The sequence below is a fragment of the Saccopteryx bilineata genome, chromosome 5 (genome assembly GCF_036850765.1).
Source record: "Saccopteryx bilineata isolate mSacBil1 chromosome 5, mSacBil1_pri_phased_curated, whole genome shotgun sequence".
NCBI lineage: Eukaryota > Metazoa > Chordata > Mammalia > Chiroptera > Emballonuridae > Saccopteryx > Saccopteryx bilineata.
The window spans coordinates 66,158,128-66,183,546 of NC_089494.1; the positions used below are offsets into that span (position 1 = coordinate 66,158,128).

Genomic DNA, 25,419 nt, shown 5'->3' on the forward strand with positions numbered 1-25,419 from the left:
TCATTCATTCAATAACCATTTATAAAAGGACACCCACATGCAATCACTGTGCTAAATGCCAGGGCAAGGGAAGAGCAGAGAGAGGAATACCGAGCTGAATGAGGCACTGGCTTGAATTTAGGAAACTTGTTGTTTCCAGGGGAGACACACACACACGGTGCTTACTGTAATACAATATGATGCAAATTACAATGAAATAGAAATAATGTGGATGGGGGCACAGAGGATGAGGCAATTAGTTCTGATTTTCAACAATGGCGTTTTTTTAATGCTTATTGTCTAAGGATTCAAGGGCTCACCTTGAGGCCATATAACTGGGAGGGGGAATTTTATTGGGTAATTCCCTGACCAGTCCAGACATTTTGAAAAAGCAATTTATTCGTTTCTAGCCATAATTTCCCACCCTGCAGGAAGCAGGGACCAGCGCAGCCTGTCTGACCGGGCTCAGCTTTCCACTCACTGGTCTGAGGGTCCGTGCCTGTGCCTCGCACAGCATAACTTCTCCTTCCTCCCAAAGTAGCTCAATGCCAACTGCTGCTCATTTCATTACATAGGTACTGCTACAATTAAACATGCCTAACAATCATTTTGGAAGCGTTATTAAAATCCCTTTTTGGCTCTGGGCACATAGCTCAGTTGGTTAGAGCATCGACCTGATATGCCAAGGTTATGGGTTTGATCCCCAGTCTGGGCACATACAAAAATCAACCAATGAATGTATAAATAAATGGAACAGCAAAATCAATGTTTCTCTCCCCACCCCCTTCCTCTCTCTAAAATCAATAAATAAAAAAAATAAAAGACATTTTCCAGGCTCCACTCTAAGAAATTTTATTTAAACTGATAGTCTGTTGTTTTGATAATAAAATTTGCCAGATCACATTTTGAGAAACATGGCCTCTGACCCAACCCTCTAGCTTTACAATTGAGGAAACTGAAATCACAGAGGTAATTGCCCTAGGCCCCAGATAGTATGGAATAGCAGCAAGTACATACATAGCATTCACTGTGAGCAGGTACAGTCCCAGATGTTTTATGAATGCAGTAGTAACTCTTTTCATTCTCACCACAACTCTTCAAGGTATATATGGATATCATCTCTTTTTATAGATAAGGAAAGTGAGGCACAGAGCGGTGAACAAAGTGGCCCAAGGTCACACAATGAGAAGATATCAGTTCTAGTTTTTGAACCCAGACTGCCTAACTCCAGAGGTTATCATAACCACCCTCAGGGGCAAACGTGGGTCTGAACCCCACTCGTCTGACTCTGGCCAGCACTCTCTACCACGTCTCCCTGACTGGAAGGCTGTGATTCCCAGTAAGAACCCAGGGCTCTCCTGTTGGCCACTAAGAGCTCCTGAGTGATTTTTATTCTGGGGGAAGAGCTGATTTGTTTCAGAGACTTTCCCACACCACTATTTTTCCTCTGCCACATTCTACACATTTCTTTACTTAGAGCTTCTTGAGAATCAGAGCTAGTGAGATTTGCTTTAACTGACAATTCCTCTGAACGATGAAACAGATGCATTTCATTAACAAAAGGGCCAGGACAGAAAAAGATATCACATGTCCATCCTTGACTGTGTGCTGGATATCAGAACCCCCAAAGTATACTTTCAACTTTGTCTTACTGTTTAACTTCTCATTTTTTTCTGCCTGTATTGCGCAAGAGATGGCATTTCTCATAGAAGTCTGAGAATGTCCGAAGTCCCCAGTCATTAAGAAGAAAGTATGGCGAGTCCAGTTGACAGAAATAAACTCAAAAGCAGAAGAGCCTGACTCCAGATGTGAGTGCACCCATCTGCATGAGAGAATAACCTTCATGAGACACCTCTTTTTATGAGTATGCTGTTTAGACTCTCTAACAGGCTGCAACATTAACTAAGCAAAGCCTTTTGTTTCTGCACCCCTTTGTTTAAAAAAAGCTAAAATTCTCCCTGGTCTCTTCAGTGAGCCCTTTCTTGATGCTTTGTTGCTTGGTACTAATAGCTAAATGTTCTGATTCCAGCTGGTTCTGTAGCTCTGACTCAACTGCCAACCACTTCGTGACTTTTAGAAATCTCATTTCCAGGTCGCTGCTGTTCTCCTGCATAAGGCTGATCACTGGCTCTGGTTCCCAGGAGGCTCCCAGGCTTAGTTAACTGCCAGCTTCCTGCCACACAGTCTCAGTTTCAGAGCCTCCATCCTTGTTCACCAAATTGCTTCTCCACCAAACGAATGTTCTTTCCACCTGCCCATTCCTGCATGACGTACATCTTCATGACACAACACCCAGGACACAGTCCATTGCCAGCACCATATGATACAGGGAGGAGAGCTCACTTTTTCGCTGCATGTATACTCTCACCAACAGCTAGTCTCTGGATTGCCACAACTAATAAGCACAATTTGGGAAGTTGGCTGGGATTTTATTTTGGGCCATGCTAAAACAAGGAAAACAATTGTCATGCAATGTTGCCTGGAATCTGTAGTCTTCATGGGTTTTGCCACATTCAAGGCTTTTGTAGGTGTCCTTTGTCTAGAAAATTCTCCTCTATTCCTAATTTGCTACAAGTTTTTGCAGTCAATGTTGAAATAGCTTGAGAAGGACAGGTGTTAGCTCTTCTTTGAATGTTTGGTAAAATTTGCCTGTGAAACCATCCGATCCAGGACTTTTGTTTGCTGGGATTGTTTTGATAACTGTTTCAATTTTATTTGTTGTAATCTCACCTAGGTTGTCCAATTTTTTGGCATATAGATCTTCATAGTATTTTCTTACAATCCTTTGTATTTCTGTGGTGTCAGTTGTTACTTTTTCACTTTCATTTCTAATTTTATTTATTTGGGTCATCTCTCTTTTTCTCTTGATGAGTCTGGGTAAATATTCATCAATCTTGTTTACCTTTTCAAAAAACCAGCTCTTGGTTTAACTGATATTTTGTAATTTTTTTTTTTTCATTTCTCTGAAGCTGGAAACGGGGAGAGACAGTCAGACAGACTCCCGCATGCGCCCGACCGGGATCCACCGGGCACGCCCACCAGGGGCGACGCTCTGCCCACCAGGGGGCGATGCTCTGCCCCTCCGGGGCGTCGCTCTGCCGCGACCAGAGCCACTCTAGCGCTTGGGGCAGAGGCCAAGGAGCCATCCCCAGTGCCCGGGCCATCTTTGCTCCAATGGAGCCTTGGCTGCAGGAGGGGAAGAGAGAGACAGAGAGGAAGGAGGGGGCGGGGGTGGAGAAGCGAATGGGCGCCTCTCCTTGTGTGCCCTGGCCGGGAATCGAACCTGGGTCCCCCGCACGCCAGGCCGACGCTCTACCGTTGAGCCAACCGGCCAGGGCCGATATTTTGTAATTTTTTTTTGGCCTCCATGTCATTTATTTCCATTATGATCTTTATTATTTCCTTCCTTCTACTTCCTCTGGACTTTGTTCTCTTTCTAGTACTTTTAGGTGCAGGGGTGGGTTGTTTATTTGAGCTTTTTCTTGCTTCTTAAGGTATGCCTATAATGCTATGACCTTTCCTCTCAGGACTGCTTTTGCTATGTCCCATAGGTTTAGGGTTGTTGTATGTTTATTTTTATTTGTTTCAAGGATATTTTTATTTCTTTCTTGATCTCGTTGTTAACACATTCACTATTTAATAACATAATTTTTAGCCTCCGAGTGTTTTTCAGTTTTTCAGTTTTTCTATTGTAGTTGATTTCTAGTTTCATGCCATTGTGATAAGAGAAGATGTTTGATATGATTTTAGTCTTCTTAAATTTATTGAGACTTGTTTTATGTCATAACATGTGGTCTATCCTAGAGAATGTACCATGAACACTTGAAAAGAATGTATATTCTGCTGCTTTGGGGTGAAAGGTTCTGAAGATATCAATTAAATTCAATTGATCTAGTGTGTTATTTAAGGCTGCTGTTTCTTTGTTAATTTTCTTTCTGGAGGATATATCCATTGATGTTAGTGGGGTACTAAAATCTCCTGCTATTATAGGATTGCTGTCGATTTCACCCTTATGTCCATCAAAATCTGCTTTATATATTTAGGTGCTCCTATATTAGGTGCATAAATACATATTTACAATTGTTATATCCTTCTGTTGGATTGCTCCCTTTATCATTATGTAGTGACCTTCTTTATTCCTTACTATAGCCTTTGTTTTAAAGGCTATTTTGTCAGATATAAGTAGTGCTACCCCAGCATTTTTTTTATTATTTCCATTTGTATAAAATACTTTTTCCATCCCTTTACTTTCAGTCTATGTGTATCTCTTGTTCTGAGATGGGTCTCTCTCTTGTAGACAGCATATATATGGGTTCTGTTTTCTTATCCATACAGCTACCCTATGTCTTTTCTTTTTTTTTTTTTTTTTTTTTTTTCATTTTTCTGAAGCTGGAAACAGGGAGAGACAGTCAGACAGACTCCCGCATGCGCCCGACCGGGATCCACCCGGCACGCCCACCATGGGGCGATGCTCTGCCCACCAGGGAGCGATGCTCTGCCCATCCTGGGCGTCGCCATGTTGCGACCAGAGCAACTCTAGCACCTGAGGCAGAGGCCACAGAGCCATCCCCAGCGCCCGGGCCATCTTTGCTCCAATGGAGCCTTGGCTGCGGGAGGGGAAGAGAGAGACAGAGAGGAAAGCGCGGCGGAGGGGTGAAGAAGCAAATGGGCGCTTCTCCTGTGTGCCCTGGCTGGGAATCGAACCCGGGTCCTCCGCACGCTAGGTCGACGCTCTACCGCTGAGCCAACCGGCCAGGGCTACCCTATGTCTTTTCATTGAAGTACTTAATTCATTTACATTTAAGGTTATTATTGACATGTACGTGTTTATTGTCATTTTATTCTTTAAACTTACAATCCTCTTTCTCTCTATTTCTTTTTTCCTTGGCTCTTTCTATAGCAGACCCCTTAACATTTCTTGCAGTACTGGTTTGGTTGTAATGAATTCCTTCAGTCTTTTTTTGTCTGGGAAGCTTTTTATTTCTCCTTCAATTTTAAATGATAGCCTTGCTGGTAAAGTAGTCTTGGTTATAGGTTCTTGTTTTGTATCACTTTGAATATTTCTTGCCAATCCTTTCTGGCTTCAAGTGTTTCTGTTGTGAAGTCAGATGTCATCTTTATAGGGGGTCCTCTGTAGGTAATTAACTGCTTTTCTCTTGCAGCTTTTAGTATTCTTTCTTTGTATCTTAACTTTGGCATTTTAATTATGATGTGTCTTAGCATAGGCCTCCTTGGGTTCCTCCTTAATGGGATTTTCTGTGTTTCCTGAACTTGTGTGACTTTTTCTTTCATCATTTTAGGGGAATTTTCAGCTATGATTTCTTCAAACATGTTCTCTATTCCTTGTTTGTTTTCTTCTCCTTCAGGAATCACTATAATACAAATATTGTTTTTCTTCGTGTTGTCACAGATGTCTCTTAGAGTTTCCTTCGTCTTCTTGAGCCTCTTTTTTTCTTTTTCTTTTTTTTTTTTTTTTGCTGCTCTGCTTCTGTGCTTTTATCTTGTCCTCTAAATTGCTGATTTGATCCTCTGCTTCATCCAGCCTGCTGTTGATTCCTTCTAGTGCAGTATTCATTTTTGATATTGTATTTGTCATTTCTGACTGGTTCTTTTTTATGATTTCAATGTCCTTTTTGATGTGTGCTATCTCTTTATTTAGGTTCTCATTATGACCATCCATTGTTGCTCTAAGATCCTTGAGCATCCTAAAAATCATTATTTTAAACTCTGCTTCTGGTAGTTTGGTTACTTCCATTTCATTTAGTTCTTTTTCTGGGGATCCCTCTTGTTGATTCTTTTGGGTCATATTTTCTTGTTTGCCCATTTTGTCTGTGTATTAGGTAGCACTGTTCTGACTTTGAAATTTGTTGTGGTGTCTTTATGAAGAAGATGGTCTTGGTAGTACTGACATCCAGGTCACCTGATTTCCTTGCTCTAGGAATGCTTCTTGAGGGTAGTATTTTCCCTCCTATTGTATGTGAGTATTGAATGCAGTTGGTGCTTTTGTCGGTGTTATTATCCCTTCAGGCTGGCTGGCTCTAAGAGTCAATCTTGATCATGTGTGTACTAGACACTGTGCAGTCTGTCCTGTTGGACATATTTATTCTCTGCAGTGTCTGGTGCCTGCTGGACTCCTCCTTTGTGTGTTCTGCTTGTGTAGCTAGCTGAGTCTAGAGTTAGTGCTGTATGCCACCCATTACTGATTGTGTTGGTTCTGGGTCTTCTTGGGTTGGTGTCAGCTATAGTTTGTAACCTGCCATGGGCTACCTGTCTGCAGCTACTGCTCTGTTTGCTGTTTGTGTCTACACTTCCTGTGCCTGGGTAATGTAGGAGGGGCCAACTTTTCTATAAGGATCATCTTCTCCCTGCTTAGAGATGACAGCAGCTCTGTAAAAGCCCCAAGCTCTGTAAGATTTGCCTCCATTTTTTAGCTGCTCCACCTCCTTTTGTAGCTGCCTGGTCTTCCCACAGAGTCTTCTGTAGAATGACTGTAGTGTGTGCCCAGATTGGCCTCACCCCACCAACCCCTCTATAGATTGCAAGGTTAGTGGGTTAGGGCAGCTGAGATTGGGAATACAATGTTAGTGGGACCCCCTACTTCAGGGGTCTTTTGGTCAGGAGCTCAGTATGAGGAAAGTGGCCCCTACTTCAGAGCCTAATCCCTCAGCCACTGCTGGATACTCAAATTTTATTTCTCCCCAACAAGGTGAGCAGCAGGTTCAGATCGAGTGGGGTTGACAGTCCCCTCTGCAGAAGTTCTTCCAGCTGAGGAGCCCCTGGTCTCAGAGAAGAAGAGTGAGTGAGTCCTCTCCTGGGGCTGACTATGCCCCCCCAGAAAGTGGCTAAGCCCCTCAACCAAACCCAACAATAGGCTCACAGGGATCTACACTTTAAATTTCCATGCTCCAAGACTCTCTCTCCTTTCTCCCTGTGGAATCTAACCCAGCAGGGCAGGATATTCAGAACCCAGGCCAGCTGACTGTGAAGGTCCACCCTATCCAATGCACATGAGCTGCTGTGCAGATGCTGATCACAAAAAGTGGAACTCACCTCAGCTGGGCCAGGTGTGAGGAACCCTTCCTTAGGATACCCCACCAGAATGGGTCATTAGGTCCTGAATCAATGTTTTCTGCATCTGGCCTCTAGATGTGCCAGCCCTAGATCTTCCTGGAGGGAATCCAGCACAGAGCAGTGGGAGACATGCCCGTGACTGGCCCTCAGCAACCTTCTTGGAGCTACAAGCAATCCAGAGTTTGTGGCTGCCCCTTCTGGGCCCAGGTGCACATGGAAATACCAAGCTACACACCTAAGCTGCCTTTTACCTACACTAGGCCTGGGGGAAGGTCTGCTTAAAAGGCCAAGGTTCCCTGAGTTCTGTCTCCTGCAGCCTCTGTGCTGGCTGCTTTTTGAGCTCAGCCACTGAAATTAAACCTCTGGTAACCTCTGGGGCAGTTCAAGGATTAGGAAGGGTGGTGGGTGTGGCTCTGCCCCTTGGCCCCAGGTGTCAGTCTGTCCAGACATTTTTCACAGACCTCAGTAGTGTTGGCCCTTAGGAGTCTGGTGGGTGTGGCCTCTGAGATGCAGAGATGTGGTCTACCCGAAATCTGGACAGTTTCTACTGAATGTCCCATGAGGCAGAAGCACCATTCATAGACTAGGGAGCATGAGACAGGAGAGCTCTGGCCTCCACACCAGAAAACTGAGTCACTGACACACCTCCTGCTTCCTGGCTGATTTCTCAGAACAGCCCAGTCTCCATAGGATGGGGCAGGAGAGACTCCTGAAAGTGGGGCAATTGCTTTCCCCCAGGCTGATGCTGCATGAAGGGGACAGCTCCATCCAAGTAAGATGGCGACTGGAGTATTGGAGAATGACTCAGCACAGGGGTTCCGGTGGCCATCCCTCACTGTGTCTTTCCCTAGGCCACTAACTTCATACTTGCCTCACACAACTCTAGTCCTCTCAGCCCTCCCTCACCAGAATCCTGAGTAAGTGGCTATGAATGAGATTTTCTATACTGGCCCTTTAAGATGGAGCCTGCTTCTTTGAGAGCCCTGTCTATTTCTGCAGACAGAACCCTCAATTCTTTTCACCACCAAATGCTGTGTGGGCACCTCTTCTAGGCTGTGGGGCTCTAGGCTGGGCACCGACCTGGGGCTGAGGAGCTTCCCTCTCAGGGTGACCCTTCCTGCAGTGAGAGTCCCTCCAGACCCTCCTCGGCTGGCTCCTAGGAATGGGGCAGCCCTTTCCATGTCTCCACCCTTCCTACCAGTCTCATTGTGACTGTGATCCTTGGTTATAGACTCCTTTTCATTTAGTCCAAGGTTGGTTTTTCAAGACGATTGTTCTTAAATTAAGTTGTAATCCAAGTTGGTCTTGTTAGGTGGCAGTTGGATTGTTCACCTACTCCATTGCCATCTTGGAATCTTCTCTGCTATTTTATTTTGTTTATTCTATTTTTTGTTTCTCTGTTGTTATTATTTCTTATTTAATTCATTTTTATGATCTCTGTCTTTAATTAACATTTGATGGAGTTAATGTCTACCTCTTTGCCTTCTTTTGGGTTATTTGAACATTTTTTAGTATCCCATTTAAATTTATGTATTTTTTTTTCTTCTTTTCCAAGTGAAAGGATTGGAGATAGAGAAACAGACTCCTGCATGCACCTCAACAAGGATTCAACCAGCAACCTCCATCTGGAGCCCATGCTCTGCCCATCTGGAGCCATGCTCGCAACTGAGCTAGTTTTAGCACCTAAGGTGGAGGCTTCACAGAGCCTTCCTCAGCACTCAGGGCTGATGTGCTCAAACCAATTGAGCCATGGATGCAGGAGGGGAAGAGAGAGAGGAGAGGGGGAAAAAAGGAGGAAGAGGGGTGGAGAAGCAGAGTGTGCCTTGACCAGGAATCAAACTGGGACATCTACATATCAAGCCAATGCTCTACCACTGAGCCAACCAGCCAGAGCTAAATTTATGTATTTTTATATGTTTTTGTTTAGGTTTTTAGTGATTGCTCAAGTAATGGTAATGTAACCAACATTCCACTTGAAGTGATAAACACAAATAGACTGTGAAACATTAAGTATGAATTAGTATTATGAAATGGAAACAGATGAATGGAATGGAATGACATGAATGGCATGGAATGGGATGAAGTAGAATGAAATGACATAAATGACAGGGAATGAAATGGAATAAAGAAGAGCCTGTAACTCATTGTTCCAACTCAATCTAGAATGCCAATGTGTCAAAATACTCAGAAATAAATTTTCTTTTGTACTACCTGTTGACAAATGTTCAATTCTTTCTTAGGTCTTTTATCTCAAGTAATTGAATGGGTTTATGTTTTTTGGCCATATTTGATATAAATCAGAAATTGAATTTTTCTAATGTTTATTTTCCTTTACTTTGTAGACACCCATACCCTGCCTAGAGGCAGGGCCTGTAAGGCCTGTGGCACTGTTTTTAATAATGAGCAGAGTTCACAGCTGGGAGCCCCAGCCAGAGAATTTTCACCATTGATCAGTCTTCACTGTATCTAGCAGACCATACACTCTTATCAGTGAAAGTCAGCTCCATGAGAACAGGTCAAGCTAAGATGGTAATTCAGACCATCAGTCTAGTGGACACACTAAAGCAAGGCTGAAGCAGTCGTGTACCTCCCCAAGACCCTAAAGCAGATCCCAGACCTTCCCCATCATTTTAAGTTCCACCAATAGACCTCTCTCTTCATTCTCTCTCCCTCACCTGAGACAAGGTAGTAGCCATACTTTCCAGCCTCTCTTCCCTCCCTGTCTTTATCGTGTTCAGCACTGTGCCAAGTATATCTCCCTCAGTCCCTGCACCCTTAGCACTGTCCCCAATGGTGAAGATGCCAGGATTTATTTGTTCCCAACATGGAACAGCCCCATCAGTCACCAAAACAGCAGATGGTAGCAAGAGGTGACTGATCAGAGAAATGCCATAGGTACAGACAGAGGGCTCCCCTCAATCAGACAAGCAGTAGCACCTCGAGAGTGTGATTTGGATTACTTCAAAGTCCTGTTGTAAAGGTGACCTTAATAAAGTCCATGTAGATAGACTTTAAAGGTGGGAGGGGACACACTCTCATTTTGTGAATTCTGATGGCTCTGACCTTAATTGCTTTGGGAAGTTGGGTTTCAATTGCTGTTATATTGTTTCTTCCTCATTCCTTCCCATTAACTTACACCTAAGTGACAAGATGAATGAGTTAACTACTTAAGTAAAATAAGTAATGTTTAATTCTCTTTCCCTTAGGTTTATAGAAGTCAAAGAGGACATGTGGACTGTTATAGTATACAATTTAAAGAATCCAAAGGACACAAATAATTACTTAGTACTGAAAAGATTCAACCATGATGCCAAATGGTGAAGCATGATCCTTTATGGGCAGTCCTGCCTATCTGTAAGTGGGCAGGCATACATACGGTCTGGAGTCTTGCTTCCTTCCTGCCTGCCTCTCTCTTTCCCTCCCTCTCTCCCTTTCTCCCTTCTTTCTTTCCTTCCTTCTGGACTGCCTACCTTTCTACCTTCATGCCTTTCATGCATTTCTTTAGTAAATATTTACCAAATGTACATTCCATACTTGGCACTGTGTTAGGCACTGGTATATAGGTGATCTAATAACATTTTGTAAGAGTTAAAGGACACTACTGTTCATCCAAAGCCATTCTTTCTTTGCATAGTAATGTGATTGTAACTGGGTACATGGTTAGACTGATTTCCTAGCCTCTGTTACAGCTATGTGTGGCTGTGTATCTACATTATCCCCAATGGAAAATGAGAAGTAATGTGTGTCATTTATGACCAAAACTTTTAAGTAGAAGATTTGTTTCCTCCATGCTCTTTCTGCTTCTATCCATCAGGTACAGGCCAAAATGAGAGGATTCATACTCCTAAATCTCCATGTGAAGGAGAGCCACACCTCTACCAGAAATAACTGCCATAACTGTTATATAAATACTTTTCTCTTACATTTGAATCATTACATATCGTGGGTTTTGTTTTGTTTTGTTTTAGCAGTTAAGCTACCTTAACTGACATAGAAATTGTTATCTTGAAGCAGAGAGCTGCTGTTTGAAAAATGTGTATATGCGAATGGACTTAGTGGTTTGGCACAAGACAGCAAAGAAACAGAGATAGCAGGCTGGAAAGCTGGAAATTCCTCTTATCTCAGCGGCAGAATATTTACTAAAACTGTCCTCTATGTTAACGTACAAAGTAAACCCAATATCTATCAGTTCTGCAGCTCTAGGGCAGGGGTTAGCAAACTATGGTTCATGGGCTAAAGGTGGCTTTTTGTTCTTTTTTTCTTTCTTTTTTTTTTTTTTTTTTGTTGTTCTTATAAGTAAAGTTTTATTGAAACACAGTAATGCCCATTCTTTCACATGTTGTCCATAGCTATTTTTGTACTGTAAGGGAAGTGTTCAGTAGTTAGAAGGGAGTTCATATGGCCTCCAAAGCCTAAATTATTCATGACCTGGCCCTATAGGAAGAAGTTGGTCAACCCCTTAGGTCCTGGGATTGACGGTGACAATAAGGGACCTCGGTGATGACAGAGCTACAAGAATGGAAGATGCCTGGGTCCCTAAATCATGATGTGAGAAAAACTACCTTCCAACCAAGACTAGTATTATTAAATGAATAAAAAATTAACTTCTATTGCATTTGAGCCATTAAATGCTTTGGAAATTTATTTGTTACAACAGTTTTTCTTACTCTACTGTGAATAAAAAGGAGGGGGGGTGTTTTGTGATAAATCAGTGATCAAAAGTAACCTCACAAGGTAAGAGGTCATAAATTACTAACTGGACAGGTCATGTTGGGTAGCCATACCTCAGGCCCTAATTTTCCTAGTGAAAGGTTATTTTTGCCTTAAGCAAGCCCTGTGCATTGTTTTCATGCATTTAGGTTAACATACCTTTGAAATGCCTCTTTTTTCAGACCCCTCAGAAGACTAACCACCTTCAAGAGAGCACATAATCTTGTCAACTATTTTGTAATCCAATCATAGAGATTTCTCTGCATTTCTTCCACATTCATGTAATCTTACTTACATTCCCTCTTTAATTCCAAATGTATACAAGAAACTACACATCATCATTTGGGAAAGCATTTTTCTCTGTTGAGATCTCGTTTTCAGGCGTATCCTCTGTTTGGCTCTAATAAACTCTTATAAAATTTTCTAGAGGTTTGGACATCCTTACATTGACAGTACTGTGGTAAACTGATGGCAAATATGACTTCAAATCCTTACTCGTCCCTAGATTTCTCTCTATCTAACCTAGCAGTGCCTTTCCATTGTGTGTGGGGCTTTCTGTCCCAACCCTTGACTCCAGGTTCAACAATGAGACTGGGAATATTAGCAAAGATAATGTGAGCACAGGATTGAATACAGCACAGGCACATTTTTGCTCCACTGACCTTGGAATGAGAACAAGTCCAGGCTAACCTGCTGAGCATGAAACACGTGGAATAGAACGGAGTTGGCACAGCTGTCTCAACCAAGACCCCACACGTGTAAGAGAGCAGCAGAGCCACCATCCAACTTATGAAACATAAGAACTTATTGCTGTGGGCCACTGAAATTTCTGCGGTTATTTGTTACACAACACATCATTGTAGTGATACGTAACTGTATATCTACTGATACATACATATATGGATTGCTTACTCTATTTATAAGCAGAGGTCCTTATCTAGTATAAAACCATTCTAAAATCTTAAGAAGCAGTTACATATGAAGAAAGAGACTCAAAAAAAGATAAAGTGACTTGTCCAAGGTGCCCTGGCTAGAAAATGCCAGAGCTGGAGCTTTAGCTCTGAACTTCACACTCAAAATCCAATACTTCTTCCCCAAAATTAAAGCAGCCCAATATCTTCCTCAAGTATCAAGGACTCTAATGTCCCCAGAAGCCAAGCAGGCCACATGAAAACTAAAGGGACTGCTCACATTGTCAGTATTGTCAGGATATGGTGCAGATTGAGGGATCTGAAAACCATGTGACCAATCTAAAGGGACTGCCACAATTCAGCTCAGGCCAGTCTTTGCCCCACAAGAATGGGGCCCAGGTGGCCACATGGCATGAATTTTTCAAAAGAAGTCAGAAATACAAACTTTTATGTAAATGTTCTATTTTTTAAAATGTTAGCTCTATTTTTAAAAGTGCAGTGCAGACCCTTCCTGGGTAGCTCAGTTGGTTAGAGTGTCTGTCGTCCTGATAGGCCAAGGTTGTGTGTTCAATGCCTGGTCAGGGCACATATAAGAATCAATCAATGAATGTATATGTAAGTGGAATAACAAATCGATGTTTCTCTCTCTCTTTTCTCCACACCCAAATCAATAAATTAAAAAAAAAAATTTTTAAAGTACAGTGCAGGCCAAAAAACTGTGTGCAGTATCTGACCCAAAACCTGTCAGCATATGACTGCTGCCTTATATTTGTACAATACTTTACAGTTCAACAAGTAGTTTTATATCCATTAGGTAATTTCTCCCATATAAGGACCCTATGATGACAGGTAAAGTAGATACTTTTAGAGATGAGGCTCAGAGAAATAAATAACTTGCCCAAGTTCACATAACCAGTTAGCAAAAGTCAAGACTAGCATCAGAGTCCTTCAGGTTTCTGTAGTTGTTATTCCTTTTTCACACCAACTGCACATGATAGTTCAAGTGTCTAAGGCACACGTGGGATGAGGCAGTGCAGAAGGCTCCATTCTATCAGCAAGCCATGGTCTTGCCAGCTCTCCAAAGCTGTGTGCTGTGGGCAGATCTTTGTTTAAATTAAGGAACTCCCCTAAATAGTTTACTTTCTCTGATTATTTTCTTCTTTTTTTCCTGTAAGTGAACCATATCTACTTATTTAATTTATAAAACTCTGCCTCTCCATCAAATAGCCATAGGCTATAAAAGCAAAAAATATCTAATTAAAAGCTAGCAGAAATAATGATAAAAACATAGGCATCGAATCCATAAATTAAACATAAAATTACATTAAGAAACAATTTCCTCCCAGTATCCAATCAAGGGGGCTCAGCAGACTGCAAAGATAACATAATATGCAGCAAAGCATCTAATAATAAAATGGCCCTCATCAAAACAAGCATGTAATTTCTGCACAGAAAGCAGTATTGTTTTTACTTACTTATTTACTCTTTTACATTTTAGCAAACTTATATTTGAATTAGAAGAGACGGGAAAAGTGTAGGAGGTAGGGAAGATAAATGGATGTCTTTTTACAGTTTGTAGCTGGCCAGGAGTGGCCACAAAGGCTAGGGAAGGTCAAGGCATCCCTAGAGTCATCTGCCTCTATTCTGAGGGCCCTGGTTTTTCAAATGGGCCTGAAAGGCCGAAGTGAAGAATATACTAGACACCCAATGAGGATGACGGCAGGGACATGCAAGGACACCCATCTATACCAGGCAGGCACCCATCTTTAAAAGAAAGACCATTCAGCCCTAGCTGGTGGCACAGTGGATAAAGTGTCATCCCAGAGCATTGATTCAAGCCTGGGGTCTCCAGCTCAACCCCAAGGATGCTGGCTTGACTGCTGGCTTGACCCCAAAGTCACTGGTTGGACTTCTGGTCAAGGCACATATGAGAAGCAATCAATGGGTGCACAATTAAGTGGACAATGAGTTGATTTTTCTCTCTTTCAAGACCATTCACAATCAGTCACATTTCCATAAATGCTAATAAAATTTTAGACACAACTTATAGACTTCAACAAATTGACCACAGAGAAAGAAACACAGTTTCGCTGATGCTGAGCATTAAATGTGCTTGAGAACCCCCTTTTATGAAATTTCAGTTTTCATATTATTTTGACATTGAGAAATATATTTACTCTTTCCTCACTCTGGAAAAAGCAAGTCTTGTTATAGGACCAAAATAAATAAAGATTGCTCGCTCTCACAACTGTTCTCATCCTGCCAAAGAAGGAAAGTGCCTACTCAATAAGCAGAAATCGCATATCGAGTCTTTAAATATTTCTTTTTTTTTAATTTTTTTTTCTTTTTACAGAGACAGAGAGAGAGTCAGAGAGAGGGATAGACAGGGACAGACAGACAGGAGAGATGAGAAGCATCAACCATTAGTTTTTTGTTGCGCATTGCGACACCTTAGTTGTTCATTGATTGCTTTCTCATATGTGCCTTGACCGTGGGTCTTCAGCAGACTGAGTAACCCCTTGCTTGAGCCAGCGACCTTGGGTCCAAGCTGGTGAGCTTTGCTCAAACCAGATGAGCCCGCGCTCAAGCTGGCGACCTTGGGGTCTCAAACCTGGGTCCTCAGCATCCCAGTCCGATGCTTTATCCACTGCGCCACCGCCTGGTCAGGTGCATATCTAGTCTTTAAATAATCACCAGTATAAGCTCTGTTGGCTAATACAGATTGCTTCTTCTTTTTTCTTTTTCTAAACAGCTCAGCAGGAAACAGTCTAAAAACATTAGAGTGACAGACCTGAGTCCTGCGGAGCCACGACAACCACATGGGCAGTTTGCAGAGAAAGACTATGGGCGTGGATTATCCACCACCAATGTCCCAGAGTATTCTGTTTGATATTGAAGTTTCTGGAAAGATCCCTTAGGCAGAGATTTAACTTTTCCCATCAAAGGTATGGTCTGGTGAATCTCCTGTTTGGAGCAGGGTAGCCTTTTCTAACTTACTCAACTTTTGCTGTCTTCAGACCAGATACTTGTAGGCAGGTGCTTCCAGGGACATTGGCAGCTGCCTACAAGGGCACTTTGCTGAGCCAGGCAGACACCTTGAGTCCCGGCTGGCTGAACACCCAGATTATGTGGAATGGGGAGACTGGAAGGTCAGATTCCTCCCTCCATTAGCAGCTTTGGCACCAGATAAATCCATTAATACTTCCCCTTGAAAGAAACAGGCTTGTCAAACACAGAGCAGATGCAGGTTCCCCCACGTCCCACAATTCCTGTTATAGGAACTTTTAGTGAGTGATCAAACAGCAGCATTCAGGATTCCCACAAAGGCCTTTCTTGTTTAAAAAACATGCCAGTGGCTCACCCTCCCGGAGCACGCCTACACCTTTCTTCGCTCTCAGGCGTGCATCTCCTAAACTCGAATGAGACTTGCAATCCGGGGAGCGCTGGGCAGCAGCAGCTCACCTGGGCTCACCCCCTGACTCTCCCCAAGGCCCCCTTTTCCCTGACTCTCTAATGAACTGCCATCCACCCCGCCCGGGCTCACCTCCTTCCTCTACCATTCCAAGAGAGCCACAGCGGCCACGCACAGTCTCTTTCCTGTCGCTTGTTTTATCACAGCATATCCTTGTCCCACTGTCCCCAGCTTTCATAAATATACTCTCAAAATTTTCAAAGAAATTCAAATTAAAGTATATGCCAGATTTATTTTCCCATAGAGACAACCAATTCTGGACCCTGGTCTATATATAATATTCTCTCTAATAAAAGATTACTGGGGTTTTAAATGAGAGTTTTATTAGATCCTGCCTAAGTTATAACCATCAGAGCATTTAGTTCCAAGCCATTGTCCTTTTTACTTAATGTCAAATAGACCATCTTTGATAGCATTACTTGAACACTGACCAGCTGCCTCCTTCAAAATCATCTTCTTTTTACCACAGATCCTTCTCTTATTATTCATTCCACAAACATGGACCAAAGCCCACTCTGAGAGCTACTATGCCAGATCTGAGGAAATGACAGTGAGCAAAACACTGTCCCTGCTCTGACCAGATATTACAGTCAAGGGAGGGAAGAATCTTGTGCAAACTGCTTTTCCACATTCTGAGGCAGGTTGCCTTCTACCCTCATTTTATGTATGACTATGACTCAGTATTGTTTTTCTTTCTTTCTTTCTTTTTTATTTATTGATTTTAGAGAAAGAGAAAAGGGGGGGTGAGAGAGAGAACATTGATTTGTTGTTCCAATTATTTATGCATCTATTGGTTGATAGTTGCATGTGCCCTGACAGGATTGAAATCACAACCTGGGCGTATTGGGATGACACTATCACCAACAGAGCTACCTGGCCAGACCCTCCTAATTCTTTTTTTTATTTTTTATTAAAAGTTTCTGATGATAAAAGATATACTCAGTGAAAAAATTGAAAAATACTGACATTTATGCAGGAGAAAAGTAAAATCATGCATGATCGTCTCACAGATAACTGTTAAAATGTCAGGGGTATGTAGATTTCCAGAACCTTTTCATTGCATATGTAGGTAATTATATGCACTATTCTGTAAAGTTTATTGATAGAAGGGAAAGTATAAGAGGGAACAAAAAAGAGAGGAAGAGAAACAGAGACAGAGACTAAAGCACAGAGACAGAGGCAGAGAGAGGGCAGGCTGGCAGTTCCCCCTAAATCAATCCAGGTCTTTCTCCTCATTGGGAAGGCCAGCCAGTCTCGGGGTCCAGGGCCAGCCAATTGTTGAGTCAATAGCCTTTGTCACAATCCTTCTTTTTCCGAGCACACTGCATCTCTAAACTTACCCTCACCGGTGGGAACGCCTGCCCACAAGCCAGTGCCACTGAAAACTTACACTGGCCTGTTGATGGCACAGAGCGCTGCTGTCCCCCAATTCCTGGTTTAGAAAATAATTGTTGTTTTTAAAGAATTATGGGTATGGCAGTATATATAAGATTAGGGAGATATTAATGATTTCTATCATGAAGTTTTGACACCACATTTTTCTTTTTTGCTTTTCTTTATGCTTATATCACAGTATCTGATTAACGTGTCATATTGTCTCCTATTTTGACATTAAAGGGTTTATTTGGCAGAAAAGCTAAGAAAATGCCAACTCACACAATCCAGCAAAAGACTCTGGCTGAGCCCAGGGTTATTAAGAAAAGCAGACTAAAGATCTTCAAATATACTACACCAAATGTGTTTTAATTAAAAAAAAAAAAATATATATATATATATATATATATATATATATATATATATATATATATATATCTAAGCCATGTGTGTGAGCCAAGATACATGGTTTTGTTCAGGCCAAATTGCCTTATGATAATTATTTATTTCCCACTCCTTATGTGGGGTTTTACATCACTTGGAGAATGACTATGTTTTCGTAGAAAAGAAGTGCAAAGTCTAATGATTCCCTAGCAAGGTGTGCCAGGCCTGTCCAATGATATCCTGCCAGAGCGCATTCTTCGTGTTTTCAATGGGGACTCGACAACGCCAGGTAGTTACCCCCGAGGAGTAACCACCACTGATGGGACAGTCTGGGGATGGTCTGGGATAAAGCGCTCTGTCCCTTTGCCCACAAAAGCGTCTGCTGGGGAGCAGCCACTCCTGGCACGACCTTTCCAGGGGACACCTCCAGCAGTCCAGCCAGCACTGCTGTTGCCTGGGAAGAAATCGTGCTCGCTCAACCCCATTTTTGCCTCCTCACAAGGAAGGGAGATCAATCCAACGGCCAGCTGTTCTATTAAGCATTCCTGAAGGTGATCCCACTGCACCCTGAGGCAGCTGTGATCACACACCATGCTCTGCAATCACTTAAAATTCATAATATCACTCTGTTTAAAAAGCAAATGGTGTCTGTCAGTGGGCTGTGTAAGCCCTAAAACATGATACGGGGAGGGCAAGCAACTTTCCTTAAACGCTTCCTGATTACTGGCTCTCCGGCTCTCCTTATCTCCTCCCGCGAAGACAGGCTGCCAGGGCAGGCGCCCGCCCGCTCCGCGGCCAGCGGCTCCGCATCAATCAATTTTAGAGCAGTGATTATAATGAGGGGAAGAAAACGACATGCCTCTCTGGTCTCTCTCCACCACCCTGAGCCTTGTAATCTTATCACCATCTCTCGATAACACTGACGTGGCCTTCCATCAGCCATCTGTCCCTCTGCCCCGGGGAGGCCAGCCTGGCCAGACCGGGAGGTAGGGGCGGATGCTTAGCCTCTCCTGGGCAGAAGAGGTGATGAGAACCCCTTCCTTCCACCACCTGCCCACGCTCAGAACTCCAGAGCTTTCCCAGAAGGTCAAGGATTGATTGCCTGCTAAAAAATAAAAATTAAAAAACAAATAAATAAATAAATGGACTATAAGGGGAAAACCAGGTAGATTACTTCTTCTAAACCGTAAGAAAGAGTAAAAAGAAAGTCTGAGCAATGTAGCCGTCTGTCTGCTATCAAAGCTCCCAATCTGCAGGGACCGGCCTGTCAGCCTGTGGCCTCCACCTGCACCACGGTCCCCCTTGGCCTGGGCTACTCCGCCTCCTCTGCTCTCAGAAGAGAAGGTCTCGCACAGCAAAGGGGCAGGGATGTCCAAAGTGCAGGACTCCCCCGAAGGAGACCAGAGGCGCGTCAAGGTGTCGAGTACAGCGGAATAGAACAGCATAGTCTACCTAGCAAGATAGCTCAGTTGGTTAGAGCATCGTTCCAAAGCACAAAGGTTGCTGGGGTTCCATCCGCAGTCAGGGCATATATAGGAACAGATTGATGTTCTGTCTCTCTCTCTTCCTCCCTCTCTAAAATCAATAAAATAAACATTAAAAAAAATCCTGTTGAAACTGGTATTTTGCCTGACCTGTGGTGGCGCAGTGGATAAAGCGTCAACCTGGAAACACTGAGGTTGCCGGCTCAAAACCCTGGGCTTGCCTGGTCAAGGCACATATGGGAGTTGATGCTTCCTGCTCCTCCCCCTTCTCTCTCTCTCTCTCTCTATCTCTCTATCTATCTCTCTCTTCCCCTCTCTAAAATGAATAAATAAAAAATAAATAAAAAATAAATTAATTAATTAAAAAAAAAAAAAGAACAGCATAGTAACTGTGGATGGGACCAAGTTGGGTACCAAAAATATTGGGGGGACCACTCTGTACAGTACATGATTGTCTGACCACAGTGCTGTACATCTGAAACTAATACAGAATAATATTGAATGTACAGTAATTGAAAATTTTTTAAATTAAAATAAAAGAGAGCACAGCAAACACTGTTTTACAAAAGGACCTGACTAGAAGTCAAAAGTTTCATATTTACTATGCACACAAAGTTGCATTAAAACTCACACCTAGGCCCTGGCCGGTTGGCTCAGTGGTAGAGCGTCAGCCTGGCATGCAGAAGTCCCGGGTTCGATTCCCGGCCAGGGCACACAGGAGAAGCGCCCATCTGCTTCTCCACCCCTCCCCCTCTCATTCCTCTCTGTCTCTCTCTTCTCCTCCCGCAGCCAAGGCTCCACTGGAGCAAAGATGGCCCGGGCGCTGGGGATGGCTCCTTGGCCTCTGCCCCAGGCGCTAGAGTGGCTCTGGTCGCAACAGAGCGACACCCCGGAGGGGCAGAGCATCCCCCCTGGTGGGCGTGCCGGGTGGATCCCAGTCGGGCGCATGCGGGAGTCTCTCTGACTGTCTCTCCCGGTTTCCAGTTTCAGAAAAATACAAAAACAAAACAAAACAAAAACAAACAAACAAACCTCACACCTATTGCTTAATATTTTTCTGACAAGAACACATCAAACTGCCTGACCTGTGGTGGCACAGTGGATAAAGCGTCGACCTGGAAATGCTGAGGTCGCCGGTTCAAAACCCTGGGCTTGCCTGGTCAAGGCACATATGGGAGTTGATGCTTCCAGCTCCTCCCCCCTTCTCTCTCTCTCTGTCTCTCCTCTTTCTGTCTCTCCCTCTCCTCTCTAAAATGAATAAATAAATAAAATTAAAAATAATAATAATACTCTTTAAAAAAAAAAAAAAAAGAACACATCAAACAAAAATGCATTTGTGGTGGGAGGGAGTATGCGGCAAGTAGTTTTCAATCATACTTTAAATCAGATTCACTTAACTCACACTGCAGCTGACAATCCTAATCACAGGATTCACAGATGTAGGTAGCTATCTGATTTTTAAAAGGGAAAATTCTTTGGGATGGGAACAAACGACTCATGCCAGCGAGACCAAGCCCAACCTCCGCACCGCAGCCAGGCATGCAGTCTAGTTCTCCAAGGTAAAGGACATGGCTTGGGGAATTCCTTCTCTTACCCTGTTTTGATTCCTTCAGCATTTTCACTGCTCACCTCCGATGTTGCTGCAATGAACAAGCAAAAAAGCAGAATCGTGACAGCCAGCCGACACCTGCGGCCCTCTGCCTTACCAGCCCACTGTGCCGCCTGGGGCACGGGCCCAGGTGCCGCCTGTCACTGCTCAGCTCCTGGCCAGCATAGGAGGTGGAGGGGCCTTACCTGCCATTGTTCCACCCGACCAACAGTGAGACTGACCCCTAGGAAGTCCTGCTCCCAAGATAAAAGACTACAAGAGATGAATAATTAATAGTTCACGGGAACTTGAAGCGGATGGTAAGTGTGAGGCCAAGGTGAATAAAAGAAACACTAAACAAAAAGGTGATGTTTTATTCATAAGGAAGCTCAGAGAGGATGTTTATGTTCAACTACAGGGAAATAAAACCTCCTTTTCCAAATATTAGTTTTGGACTGAGAGAAACCAGGTCCTTGTTTCCCCATAACTGCCAGAGAATGCTTGCTGCTAAGGAGAAATGTCCTCTTGGAAGCCTGGCCACCCTGGTCTCTACATCTGGCCCGGTTTTGCAGATGCGACCATATTCCTCAGTTCCCACCCCTAGAAAACTCCCTTTTCATTTTCAGAACAGTTTATTATTGCAAGCATGATGACTCAGCTAATGCCATTTGCTGATGCTTTCATCCACATGTCCCTCATTCCACAAATATTTAAGAAGTCTCTCTCTGCACCAAGATCTGTGCTGAAACACTAGGGTCAAAAAGCAAAAGAAGACTCACAGTGTCTTCAGACAGGCTTGCAGTTTTATGTCTTTAAATGCCAGTGGATGTTGGTAATCTCCACATTGCTGTCATCAGTCCAGATTTGTCCCCTGAACCCAAGGCTGACAGAGCCACAGTGCGCTCAGCATCTTCCCTGGATGTCTCCTTCTGGTCCACGGGCGTGGGGATGGAGCCTACCCAAATCCAGGCTCCAAACCCGCTCTTCCCACAACCTTGTCTAGCTCAACTCAGACAACTCCACTCTTTCCATTGTTGGGTCTTTGTCGGAGTCATCCTACTTTCTGCATCAGTCAGAATCTGTTTGGGAACGAGAAACTACAACATCGGAGGTGACAAATGGTTTAATATAAGTAATTGTTAACCAGGTACTAGACAACTGAAAAGGCCTAAAGGGACCACTGAGGTAGCACAGAGAGAGTGAGTGTAGAAAGCAGCCAAAGCCCCTCAGGCTGGGGGATCAGAGAAAAGAGTTGGGGTCATCTGAACCTATAGTCTGTGAGGAGGGGTCCACAGAGCTAGACTGGACCTCCGAGAAGGGACTGTAGTCAGCTGGTGCTGGTATATCTAAGGGGACCTAGAGGTTCTGAGAGTGTCAGGAAACGTGGAAATTGGAACCAGCGACTGTTGCAGCGTCACTAACAGGAACAGGAAGTCAACAAGGTGCAGCATGTCCCTCTCCTTTGCCAGCCTGTGTCTCCCTCCGGCACCAATGGCATGGAGCTAGCTGGAAGCTGAGGGGTATGAGCTGAGAATTAGGAGCCTAAGAACCAGCACAGTCTACCTCTCTGGCTACTTAGCCTCTACACTCCTTTATACAGAACTTCTTCCTCTCACACCCCACCTCCAAATGGCCAACAAATCCCTCAGCTCCACCTCTAAATATCTCCAGGACCTTACTGCTTCTCACCACTCCACTGCCACCAGACTGGTCTAAATACCACAAGACGCACCTGGATTATCACAGTGGCCTCCTAAGAGGGACCCTTTACTTTCCCTAGAGTCTATTCTCCTCACAGAAGGCAACATGATTGTATTGCCATAACAAATTGCCACAAATGTCAAAACAACAGAAACTTGTTCTCTCGGTTGTGGAGGCCAGAAGTCTGAAATCAACATGCACCAGGGCTGCTTACTTCTGTAGGCTTCTGAGGAAGAATCTAGATATTCCATGTCCTCTCCAACTCCTGGTGGTTGCTGACAATCCTTGGCAAGCCTTGGCCTTGTGGACGCATCAGTCCAACCCCTGTCTGCCTTCACATGGCCTTCTTTTTCCCTGGGTGTTTCTGTGTCCTCTTCTTATAAGGAAACCAGTCACTGGGTTTAGGGTCCAGCCCAGGTCCAGTATGATATCATCTTGAGAGCCTTAACTTCATTACATCTTTAAAAACTCTATTTCGAGATAAGGTCTCATTCACAGGTACTCTGGACTAAGATTTAGGAAAATCTTTTAGGGGCCACTACTCAACCCACTACAGTGGTCATGTTAAAACACAAATCATACCGTGTCACCCCTTCTGCTCAAAATCCTCCAGTGGTTCCCGTTTCCCGGAGTAAAAACTGTACCCCTGCACAATCCGATTCCTCTCCCGCTGCTCTCACCGCCCTCGCGGCTCAGGAGCCCCCCCCCCCCCATTACTCCGCACACCACCCGCCGCCGGAGGCGGCCTCTTCTCTGCACCTGCTGCCCCTCTGCAGGGAGCACTCTCCCTCCAGGTGCTCCGGGCCCTCTTAGTTTCTTCAGATCTTTTCTCAGAAGTCACCTTCTCAGCAAGGCTTCCCCTAACTAGGCCATATAAAACTGAACCTCCGTTCTAATTTCCTGTATATTTTTTTGCTATAGCACTTAACCAATATAAGATACTATAAATTTTTATTTTAATTACTTTATTTGATGTCTCCTGACATTAAAATGTAAGCACCTTTTCAACAGGCTTTGCTTTTTTTTTTTTTTTTTTTTTTTTTTTTGGTCATTCTCATTCCCTACTATACCTGAAGCACTTAGCATAGTACCTGGAAGCTACAGGCCCTTAGTAATTATACTTTAAAATGCAGGATGTACAGTTGAGATTGCATAAGAGACTATATCAAAATTCTTGTGTTGATAGGGCCCAATCCTAGAGCAGCACTGAAAAACAGCAAGCACATCGGGAGATAAAAACATGATTATGCATCCCAGAAAATCTCATTTTAGTGTCTCTTATTCTTGTCCTGATGATTTCTAATGATAGCAAAGCAGAATGCATTAATTGTCACCAATGGAGTAAAACAGTTTAAACTTTCCTCGAATACAAATAAAATAAAAATATGATTAACAATGATAGAGGAAAGACTGAATTCTTTTCTGTTCTCTCTGTAGAAAATAATAATAGGAAACTTTTGACATACAGAAATGTAATTAAATGGTGTCCATCAAACAATTTTAGGAAAAAAGTACTTTAGAGAAATGTCAGAAGGTTAATAAAAGCTGTTATTTTTTTCTGGATTGTTTTACTTTTATGTTATCTGCTACCTTTTTAAAATGACTTTTCACTAACTACTTTATTGGGATATAATTGCCTTAGAAAACACTATACATATTTAGAGTGCACAGACTTCCAATTTGATAAGTTTTGACATTGTTACACCCATGAAATTGTCACCGTCAAGACAGTGAATTACATCACCATTAAGAGTGAATATAGTCATCACCCTCAAAACTTTCCTTGGGTTCCTTTTAACTCTTTGCAACCTGCCCATACTCATTCGGTAGATTGTAGAATTATTTTTATTCAGTTCAAAATACCTTCTAATTTGCCTTTTGATTTCTTCTGTGACCCATTTTCGAGGTATGTTCTTTAATTTCTAAAGATTTGGAAATTTTCCAGAGGTCTTTCTTTCGTTGGTTTCTTATTTAATTCTACTATGATTACAGAATAAGCTTTGAGTAACTTGAATTCCTTTAACCATCCTAAGACTTTTTTTATGCTGTATGGTCTCTCTTGGTAAATGGACAGTGAGAACAATGTGTAACCTGCTCTCATTAGGTGCTATAGTCTCTAAATGTCAAGTAGGTCTACTTGGTTGATAGTGTTGATCTGGTCTTCTATCTCCTTGATTTTCTTATTTTCTCTATTTTATTGATTATTGAGGTAAAGGTATTGAAATCTCTAGCTATAATTAAAAGTTTGTCTATTGTCTATGTTCGCTTTCACTTCATGCACTTTCTCGATAGTCTGGCCCCTTCATCATAAGGAAATGACATTTTGTCTCCCTGGTAATAACTCTTTTCTCTGAATCTACTTTTTCTGATAATAATATAGCCACTACTGCTTTATTTTGCTTGGTATTAACGTGATAAAATTTGCCCATCCTTTTATATTTGACTTATTTGCATCTTTATATTTAAAGTGTGTCTCACCTGATCAGGTATTCATGCAGTGGATAGAGCATTGGACTGGGATGCTGAAGACCCAGGTTTGAAACCCCAATGTTTCCAGCTTCAATGCAAGCTCACCAGCTTTAGCATAGGGGTCACCGGCTTGAGCATGGGATCATAGACATAACCCCATGGTCACTGGCTTGAGCCCAAAGGTCGCTGGTGTGAGCAATGGGTCACTGGCTCAGTTGGAGCTTCCCCAGTCAAGGCACATGAGAAAGCAATCAATGCACAACTAAGGTGCTGCAA

At 43.1% G+C, this 25,419-nt stretch overlaps 1 protein-coding gene across 1 annotated transcript in view; it reads right to left on the reverse strand.

The window, feature by feature from the left end:
- MYO3B (myosin IIIB) overlaps positions 1 to 21,227 on the reverse strand; it is a 577,608-nt gene extending 556,381 nt beyond the window's left edge. Inside the window, exons 1-2 of the mRNA XM_066280402.1 lie at positions 21,180 to 21,227; positions 20,980 to 21,025 (exon numbers count right to left, since the gene is read on the reverse strand). Of these exons, the coding sequence (XP_066136499.1) occupies positions 20,980 to 21,025; positions 21,180 to 21,186 (53 nt within the window). The 5' untranslated portion in view covers positions 21,187 to 21,227. The remainder of the gene's footprint in view (positions 1 to 20,979; positions 21,026 to 21,179) is intronic.
- Positions 21,228 to 25,419: the final 4,192 nt, after the last annotated feature.